General features: G+C 40.9%; 1 protein-coding gene across 1 annotated transcript in view; it reads left to right on the top strand.

Moving 5' to 3' along the window:
- Positions 1-3,568: 3,568 nt before the first annotated feature.
- The window catches only part of LOC136422785 (ephrin-B2-like), a 47,680-nt gene continuing 40,345 nt past the window's right edge, over positions 3,569-10,903 (top strand). Inside the window, exon 1 of the mRNA XM_066410659.1 lies at positions 3,569-4,131. Within this exon, the coding sequence (XP_066266756.1) occupies positions 3,977-4,131 (155 nt within the window). The 5' untranslated portion in view covers positions 3,569-3,976. The remainder of the gene's footprint in view (positions 4,132-10,903) is intronic.

Below are 10,903 nucleotides of genomic sequence, written 5' to 3'. Positions count from 1 at the left end.
AATCCTTTGAACAATCTTGAAACAATCCTTATCATTTGAATCATACAGGCTGCTTGGAAAAGCATTTACTGGGACAGCTATCAAACGTTGAATTTCACCCTACCATCTCCATTCTTGCCTGAAAATCCTTCATCCTCGTAGCTTTACGTTTTTCTCCATGCTTGTGTGAACGCGTTTTGAACTGATTGTCTAGCTGCGCTGATGCAACGGTGAACTATGGTCAGACTGATTGCTGGTAACGTTACTGTTTAACTTCTCAAAGGGGACCCCTTGCGACATGTTTCAACATTGCAGTGTCACCGATGACGAGTGTAACGGGAATGTTAGTACCGTGGGCGTTAACGTTACAAAAAGACAGGAAGACATCGCAATGGGGTTGTTGAGTCACTGAACCTGAAAATATCATTTAAAACTGGAAATTCTCATGATAAAAAGACAGGATATTCTCAGCAACATTGTTGGGAAGACATTTTACTCGTATGGGCGATGACTGAAACATGTAACACCATACAACTTTAATGTTACGTCTGACGAAAGTGCTTCTGCGTTCAGATGTTGAAATAAGTTTAATGGAATCGCTGTAGTTTCCATCACAACCGCAAGGCTTTGGTGGTGTCTATTGATATACCAGTTGTCAAGAATAACAGCATACGTTATATGGCGATTTAAATCTAATTCAATAATCGTAATAATTATAACGCCAGTGCAAAACGAGGACTTATCATGTTATCAAGGGGTATCTATCTATATTATCATTTCCTTTTCGTGTCCTTTGACACAAAATAAAAAATCCTTTTGCAGTCCTCTATTTGATATAGTCACATATTAAAGTCGTTCGATTTTTCAAGTACGCATGCGCTGTGAGACTGTAAAAATTGCTCGCCGAAAAGCACCTGTAAAAACTTTTCCGTCACAAGCTAAGACAGCTGAATTTTATAGGACATATTCAAGAACGTCCTCTGCAATAGTTACTGTCGTACAACGTATGTGATATAACGGCGGGTCCCCTAACTTCGTCATACCCGTAACTTCAGACAGATCTTTTATTGTTTCATTATACAAAAGATTCAGTGCGATGTCGAACTCATAAATCTACGTCCGAATTAGGGGGCCCACCGATATAACGTTTAATAGAGAAGAATTTCTCCGTACCCAATGACCCACTAAGTGTGGTCAATACTTTCTCACGCGCCTCATATATAATTCTGCCCCGTCCACAAGGACTCTGAACAACACTTCTACCTACAGCTGTGACACTTAAGCACCCCTACCTCCCCAACCGATGACCTAATCCCTCACCACCACAAAAACACCCCAGCGACGAAAGTACAAGTGTCCACCAGACTACGTCGGCTATAGGGAGAAAATTTGCCAGGGAAGTTTGTTAACCTTGCCGTGGACTGACTCTACTGTCCAATTATATATATATTCCTTGTTTTGCTGAATTTTACGATCCCTTACCCCGTATACGTAGGAAGGCCTGGTGGAGGCTAGAAAGTACACGACTGATGAAAGGCTGTCGTTCAGTGACGGTTGACAGACGAGGGGTGACGTGTAGTGCTCTAGAGGCGAGTGTGTGCCACATGGCGCCTTTGTTACCGTAACAGAGGTAACAGTGTTTCGGAAACATATGGCTACACAGTTCAACAGTCATGAAAAAAATATCTGTTTACCTCGGCCAAGAAGGCTATGTTTTCGAGAGCGTGTGCGTGTGCATGTGTATGTGTGTGTGTGTGTGTGTGTGTGTGTGTGTCTGTGTGCATGTCTGTCTGTCTGTCTGTCTCTGTGTGTGTGTGTGTGTGTGTATGTGTGTGTGTGTGTGTGTGTGTGTGTGTTTGTGTGATCACGATTGTGTGATATTATATAAAGCCATAGGTACTAATAATAAAAATACGTTTAAAAAAAAGCCGGTGCCGAACCTCTGCTTGGAGAGTGCGTCTTGACGACTCAAGTTTATGAATCAGTCGCTTAGTCAGAAATATCTGACCATAAAATCAAAGGAAACAGGCGGAGAAAGACAAACATCGTAAAGTCGGCCGTTACAATACGTGTGGTCTTACAGTGAAAGGATAGACTAAAGACAATGTCATTGATATATCCTCCTTTGTAATAAACGTGAATGGGTATGTAATCATATACAAATTTCATAAATATGAGTATGGTGATTTTATTCCTCTGGTATGGCGTAACTCATTCACTTAGACAATAGAATACAACCTGTATGCGTAGAAAAGAAAACAACTTCGCTTATTTGTCAGAATGCTAAATATATGTACAAAGTCATTTAAATATGTACCTACCTTCCGTATTGCCTGCATATCCCATATTTGGTTAACTTTTTTTGTATGTGGGTGGTTCTTTTAATGACACACTGTTTTTCCTATGACTAGACTTGCTTCTTACAATGTTAGCTGCTTTTCTTCTTTTGTTTTAGGTAAATAACAAATTGCTTTGTCATACATGTTTTGTATATACTGTGGAGTTTGTCACTAAATGTTTACTCAATCGTCAAATGAAGTTTAGGTCAACAAGTTAAGAAATGCCACGCATAAGGCTTAAGTTTATGGGGAAACAATGTTGCAGTTTGAAATTTCTTACCCTCCTTCCTAAGTTGTTTAAAGATTATCTTTCCAGATATACCAAGTGGAAAGTAATCGAATGAAACATATCCACATTCTCTTTGTTCTATCTGCTTGTTTTTCTTTCAGAACTTTCTGTGACGGTTTGAAATCTCTTTTCCGCCTTTCTAGCCTGTTTTAAAGATTACCTTTCTAGAATACCAAGTAATCGAATGAGACATATTCACAATCACTTTGTTCTGTCCGCTCGTGTTTTTCTTTCAGAAATATACACGACTAGAAGGAACATACTTGAGTTAATACGATACTGCTATAGGTTGTGGAAGTGTACATAGTCAGCATGTGCGTATTCTAAGTGAGTCACGCATTGCGGTCTACGATAGATATTGTTGATAAGAAGTGATTTCGATCCCCGATAGAATACATCGTTCTGGACCACACACGCAAAAATATCCCGAGTTCCAACCGACACTGATAGCTCTTGAAAAGATAAAGGGTAGCATTTTCTTCGCCCTACTCTAATACAAGCTACGCAGTAGAACAAAAAGCCGGGGTCACGGAAAAAATGCGAGTCCTCGGGGTCTATAGTAGCGAGATTCAAATCGACAATTGGAGGGCAAATTCCGGAGCAAAGTCTTTTCTAAAAGGCGCGGGTCTAGTTTGTCGTACAGTGGCATAGCGTGTCTTTTCGGCAACGGTTGTCACTGACTCATATCGGTGCAGGCTGCAGATATTATTTCATGTTTTCTCCATTCTGTTCGTTTGTTTTGTTCCACGCGAGTTACACGAGTTAACACGGGTAAACTTCTAACGGGGAAACAATCGTTACCGGGCAGGTGTGAGTTACACGTATCCGGCCAACTTTGCCGGTGAAGCAAAACGCAGACCACTGGCAGGCTGGCGTGTTTGCATCATATACATACGGGGGGAGTGAGGTGCGGACCGTAAGCAGGGGACGTGTCAAAACTTGGTGTGCGGTTCCTTCGGGAGGACTCGTCTACGAACTTCTCCGAGAACTCACGACGTCGTAGTCGGGTTCCAAGATCGTTCATTTCCGTCGAGACTTCGTGTAATTGTATAATTGTTGTCTGGTAATGTTTTAAAAAGAGAGGTGTAGCGAACTGGCGTCATTCCATTGTGGGCTGTCGAGTTTTTGACACCGCACAAAAAAAGCGCTTTGTCTGCACACATGAGGTCACAGGTAATTGAAACAAAAACACTGAAACCCAAGACGACGGCCCCGGCACTTTCTTGAAGCACTATACCTGTGTGCATTTCAATATGAAAAGTGCCCGCGTAGACTTCCTGTAGGGGCATTTGCAGTGTGAGTATGAGAGAGAGAGCACTTTGTCTGTGGCCCGTGTCTGACTAACAGCGTTCACAACACTTTTCCTGGGATGGAGCTCAACAAGTGGAGGTGGTTTAGCCGACTAAAGTCCTACCCGGCCGCCCATATCTTTATCCTCCTGTTCCTGTCCATGTTGGACCGTACGGAGGGATATTTCTTCGGCCGAACGCTGCCGGATATCTACTGGAACCAGAACAACCCAACGTGAGTGAATGTTTATCTTTTGTAAGGGAGGGGGGTTGTGTGAAGCCATGCTAGGTATGTTTGTGTTGAGAGCGATACGCCTTGTATTCTCCGGCTTGTGCAACCAAACATGAAAACATTCTAGATCTACACAGAAAAATGTGCGAGCGTAGCAAGTTTTGTAATATTGATGTGATCTAACCTTGAACTAGAACAAAGTTTTTTACGACTCTAGCGGCACGACGCTCTCTGGCGTCATAAAAAATTCATGATTGTAATCACTCCGTGTCCAGTTTTCCTAGCTTGTTCCGCTTTCCGTACACTCGACATGGTATTCTTACCACGTCTCGCTTTCCGCTTGTGCAAAAACAAGCATTGATTGCATCAAATATACATCGTAGTGGACGAATATCGGCGAGGATTTCGCCCGGGGGCTGTCTACGCCACGCCACACGCCAGTTTGTTTTCCTTCGGATATTTGTCCGGCGGGCCTATGTCCTGACTCGAGCAATACTCCGCCTTTTACGGTGATAAACCTTTCAGACTTGATATTTGACACTGCCCAGTCCACCTTTTTTCTACACATACTAATTGGGCATTCCGTTCCCATACTATAAAAGAATACGTAGGAAAACTCAAGGCCAACACTGAAGAGCAAGTATAGAACATAGTGTTAGCGCCAATGCATATTTTCTCAGCTCGTTGTCGGAAACCATAGCCCTGCATTCACATGCACTCGGGTTTCTTCTCACCTATTGTGACTCAGACCTAGGAAATCGACTTTCTCATGTAGAAGACCTGGTTGTTTGGAGAGAGAAGCAACAATTCTCACCATTGTTTACGGTTTCATTGTTAACCTTTGTTTGAAATCCTGTTCCCACACATTTTTGAATGTATACTAAAAGGTATAGGTATGTGGTGAAGGTAGAAAAGTATTTGTCTATGGGGATAGGTGTCACTGTCACTGGAAGTTTTCTTAGCTTAGGTTACAAGTAGTTCTTTCCTTTGTAGTATATCGTATAGTCCCTCCCCTCAAAGCCTTTCTTTTTATGTGGTTTACTACCTGTGCTATCTTATATCAAGGAGATTGGAAAATGCTTGTATCAACATCTTGCAGGATATACCTTTGCGAATTCGAGTTGTAGTTGAGTGTAGGCTAATACTTCGTATATGTGGGGTTATATCAATTTTTCTCGTAAAGAATACATAGGAAGTTTTAACTTCTCTTTGGCGCGAAGAGAAATTGTTCTGAAATTGTCTGTCTGAGTTTATCCAGACTTCAGAACAGATTACAGTGTATCTATTGTCTAATTTTAGCCAGCACACCAACAAAAGAGACACCTGGTAGAGAGAACGATGGCATTGTGGCCCTCTGGCCTTCGCGGAGGTATCACTGTCCGTAGTGGCCTTGTCGGAAGACGTGATTTAGCGAGGAAAACCTTCACGCCATATTGAAGAGACGTCGTTAAAACCTATCTCAGTGACAGTCACGCCCGCACACACTTAAAATATTTTAGATTACAGCGCAGTTTACAAGCCGAACTTTACCAAGACAGTCATTTGGACAGTGTTTGTGCATACTTGTGGGATAGGTGTGTGCGGGTATGGTACACCTGGTGGTAGTAAGGCGACACCGAGCCCTTTTGCTTCATATCACTCACAATGAAAACACTCCGCACATGCTAGTTTGAAGCGGTTTTCGTGTCCCACCACTTCAAGATACAAGAGACAGTTACTGTTCTTTGTTTCTAAGTCCAGTAAATGTGTTGTTTCTATAAACTCTTGGCGTTATGCCGCTAGTGTTGTGTAGAAATCAATCGTGTAGTATACAGTTCATTTTCGTGATCAGTCATGGATAAGTTACTAGCTCCACACAAAAATTAGCGTGCTTAGAAAGGAAATTTCCAGCTTAAAAGTCTTAGACTCGAGGTTGATACCGTCTTAGCTGTCTTCATTCCTTGTCAGCTTTCCGTGGAAAGGAATTGTTCAGGTGTTTTCACGTGCATTTTCCCATGGAGCGTGGGCACCTGTTGCAAAAGTGTTAATCTGTTAAACCCTGTGTCAGGTCGATATTTGAACAGCCGTATGGAAGCAGACAGTATACGTCTGTTGTAGACACCACAACTTTCGGTCCCCTGGATTGTTGTTGTATTTCTAGTGCCTTATTTTTCGTGTTTTAAAGGTGCCCTAAGCGATTTCAGGGGGTAGAACTTGAAGTATTCTGGATAAGGCAATCTGTATGAAATTCACACTTACTTCCCCATGTTAGCACATTTGCATCATCATTTCATACTTTGGGCGTTTAAAAAGAGCGTAAAAACAAGCAACAAAAAAGGTCTATTTTATTTATTTGTACTATCCAATAATCAGAATAGTGTAATGTACGTATTTTGAACTACAATAATAGTCCGTACATTTCGAATGTAAGGAAAACCCTAGTTAGTTCAATTTGACATGGTCTTCAAATCACCAGAGTACCCTTCTGGCCGAATGAATTAATACAAATCGGCCAAACTATGGTAGATAATTTGACAGAAGAGTTAGCTAGCTAACGGAATCGGAAGCTGGTTCTTATTTTAGCCAATTTAGTAGTTATATTCGCCCCAAGGGAAGTCTGGTATGGTGCAGACTTGAATTGGAAGGAAGCCAATTATTAAAACTGTCTGCTGCATGCAAAAGGCCCCCAGGGCTGCTAGTTTCATCGTTTTTTTATCACGCTCTTTCTACCCCTTTCTCTCTTCCTCTTTCTTTCTTTCTTCTAGCTCTTTCTTTCTTTCTCTCGTTCTTTGTCTCCTCATGACTTGATTTCCAACGACAAGACACTTTCTAAGAAAGTTGTATCTTTCTTATCACCAGTATTCATATATACAGCTCGTCTTGGCAATGCAAACTCCTCAAACTTATCATTATGAAAATATCACCAAAAGAAGACTACATCAGGCGTTACCATTCGCCGAATGATATACTTTGCTATAAATTACACATTATCAAATGCCTTAATGTCTACGTCTGTTTAGGTTTAGAGGGAATTTTGTAGCTTCTACCATGTACCAGGCTCCAGGGTCGACTTCTCCTTCCAGCCACCTCTGGAGTCTGGTAGAGGCTAGACACCACCTTTGGAGCCTGGTAGAGGCTAGACATTTTCGGTCTTTCATAGCTAAACTTGCGTGAAAACGTGTGGCAAAGGTGCAACATCGTAACGGTCCTGACAGCCACCTTGCGCATTTCATGTCCAAGGTACATGGATGGCTGGAGTTACATACGTGTTTTTTCCTCTTGAATACCGCGTTCTATAATGCCATGACTGTGTGTGGGTTGGTGGGGAGGGGGGCAACCAGTGGAGAAAAAAAGTAACGTTTGGAAAAAAAATCTCTCTCATCTATATATATAAATCGATCTAACCCCATCTGAAAAATATTATTTTCGTGGGAGAATTTACAAAAACTGTGAATAAGATGCCATGTAGAATGCAGTTCTCTCTTTCAATTTTATGAAGAAAAACATGCACGTTTCTATGCTTATTCATGCGAACTAAGCCGTATCTGGGTTCTTTTGGCGTAAAAATTCACCATAACATCTCTATCCCGTTATCATAAACAAAGAATCGCTTTACAGTAGAGCGGACACAGTGGCGTATATATATGAGGGAGGGGGGTCACTTTGCTTTTACATTTTTAGAAAAGCTTGAATACAAATAGTGCAAACGATGCTGAATCATATTCATTGTCGTGTTCCAGATAACTAGACTGGGTATCCAGTGCACTGCCGGTGTAGTCTACACTAGCCTCTACCAGGCTCCAGAAATGGCTGGAAAGTGTAGAAACCTGCTAAATAGACAGATTACATGCAAGAGGAGTTAGCCTGCTGGTTCGTACAGTTTGCCACCTCAGGAAAAATGTACAAACCTGCTAACTCCTCTAGCATGTTATCTATCTATTTGGCCAATTTCTACTCTTTCCAGCCACCTCAGCTGGAGTCTGGTAGAGGCTATGTCTACACTTGGTTTGACGGTGAATGTAGAAACCGCTTTGCCAGACACAAAAACATTCTAAGGAAAATGTTTTTGTACAAATTCTTAATTTCCTGTCTGGAGCTTTTGCATGTATAACTGAGATGACGACGCTTTGCTGGGATTTAGCGATGAAACACACCGAAAGAATTGGAAACGTTTCGTGAGCTTACAACGAGCTGCGTTGCAGTGATGAAAGGATTTGTAGTTTGATACGGAGTCGGCGGAACGCAATCCCGTCCACTTCAAACCATCTCAACAGCCGATAAACCCAGCCAAGCATCGCGCCAGTGGGTACACAAACAGCGCTGGCGAACCACTGACTGGAACGGAGAAGAGATGTTAGAAAAACACGAAACGTCTAGAGTCGTACACTAGTACAACAAAGACATTTAGACAGGTCTGCAATGTGGGTTTCTAAAGCTATCAGAGGTGTCTCTGTTTCTTTCTTTCTCTCTCTCTTTCTTTCTTAGTGTGCGTGTGTTTCTCTTTGTTTATTTCTATCCCATCCTTTTTTGTTTCTTTCCTTCTTTTTTGACAACTTTGCTAGGCCGGTCCTTTTTGCATTTTTCTCTATTATATAACACCATCTTTTCTTCAACTAAAAACCCTTCCCTACACGCCTTCAATGAGGCATACGTGCACAACATCTTGAAATATCAAATAATAAGAAATCCGTTTTTCTGCTAACAGAATTTCGCACAGCAAACAGAATATGGGGGTTTCCAGCGGAAAGTTAGACAAGCAACATAATTAAATGGTATAGTTATAAGTAGGCATATGCTTTTCTTTCATTTCGTCCGTGTATGAGGGAGTTCCAGGCATAAGCTTAAAGCGTCAAACCCACCACACTTATCGAGAAGAGTAGGGGTGACCCGGTGTGCTTGGCCATCTCGCGAGCCGTAGCGAAGCCGCATTGCACCACCATGGCCACTAGCTACTTGAAAAATGGAAGTGAATTCGAAGATGACTACTTTACCTTTTACCTTAAATTTCGTCCTCATTTATTTATTATTTAAGACTTCTTGCTTACGAAGTTTCCTTCGCGATCGCACGTGTCTTAAGACAATGGTGGACGTATCAGCGTCAGCAGTTTTGAAGATTTATCTAAAGGGCGATATCTCCGTGCTAAATCGACCGTCTCCGTAATCCATCTGTAAGTGCATACCTAATGGTAGCAGTCAATACACGCATTGTTCTCCGTTATACGTGCGCTGATAGACGTGTGCACGCGCGACGTGTGTTTGTTTCATATTCTTGGTGTGAAGTTTAACAGCGACGTATAGTCACTGCATTTTACATTTGAATAAGAACTATGTACTGTGATTGGAGAAAGGTCTTTCTTTGAAGCAATATAAGCATATGCTATCGATGTTTTTCTCCAATACAATACTGTAAATATGATACAATACAATAGTACAATACAATACAATACAATGCAATACAATGCAATATCGTAATTCATGATTTGTTAAAGGTAACTTAATTCTAGCTACTTCGAGTCAATATTTGAGACAGTGATGGTTGTTTCCACCATTAAACTTGAATGCAGTTAACTATTCCTTTTCCCCCAACCGCAACATTAAATGGATTTACATGTATGCAAGAAGGTTCCTTTCAAAATTTTCTCTTAATCAATCAATGTTCCAGTACTACTAGTTCTTTGACGTACATTTCCGCTGGTATGCTAAGAAATCAATCTCCAAGCAGATGTAGGAAGGAAAATCCCAACGTTTCTCAAGATTTTCTCTTCGGGGAACCGCAAGCTTGAGAAACGTTACGATTTTGCCACCCAACATCTGCTTGGAGATTAGTAAGAATCACCTTAAGATTCGCATGCTGTTTCAGTTTCTCTGTAAATTAACTTTAAGCATATTCGCTTGTTGCGTTTTATAATTTGACAATATTCACCATTTGCAAAACTGTATCAACGCTGCAAAATATGACTTGACAACTCATTTCAGACAATTCCCGTTTTTTTTGTTTTTTTTGGTAACATGCTCTATAAAGATTTTATGATTGTAAATGACGTAGTTCTCAGCTTTTTACCTAAACTCTGGTTCAGGTTCAGGTCCGGATTCAGGCCCAAAGTTTCAGGTTTAGATCCGGACTTATTAAGTGCATAGGTGTTCTAGAAATACTTCTTTGTGGTACATTTAAAATTGCATGTTGGTATGAATTTTACATGCAATTAAAAGAAATTACATACAAAATTATATACGGTCAGTAATAAACATAAAAGATCAGTAATAAACACAAAAACAGCATGTTTTCGTCTTTTTTCAGCGCAAGTTTCACGATCTATGGAAGGCTTTAGATTGTTTAGAACCAAAAGGAGAATATAAGCGAGAATTAGTTTCTTACAAGTCTGGAACTGGTTCCCGACGTTTAGGTTTTTCAGACCTGAACCTTAACGTTTTTACAAGCCCAGTTAAGGTCCGTTGTTTAGGTACGCAGCACTAAAATGAAGTCAATAGTGACAGTGTATTAACTCTTAAGCCCACTTAATGCAACCCACTTAAACTAATTGTATACTCCCTTTCCGCTTAAATGCGATGAAACAATGAGAAGATTTATGTAGAAAAATGATACGGACAATTTTTTATCTGCTTTGTTTAACTCGAGTCGACAGCACAATAAAAATAAATAATGTTCAAAAAACACTTTTCATGCGAAGAATTTAAATAGTTCTCTTTCCCCAGGGCATCAGTGTTCAAAAAGACCGGCGGAAGGATAAATCAGACCAACTCACTTTATGGCCCACATGTAGGCATAAAAAAACAA

Source organism: Branchiostoma lanceolatum, chromosome 17 (assembly GCF_035083965.1).
Source record: "Branchiostoma lanceolatum isolate klBraLanc5 chromosome 17, klBraLanc5.hap2, whole genome shotgun sequence".
In the NCBI taxonomy this organism is placed as follows: domain Eukaryota; kingdom Metazoa; phylum Chordata; class Leptocardii; order Amphioxiformes; family Branchiostomatidae; genus Branchiostoma; species Branchiostoma lanceolatum.
The sequence above is the reverse complement of the archived record's forward strand: the minus strand, read 5'-3'. Positions and strand labels throughout refer to the sequence as shown.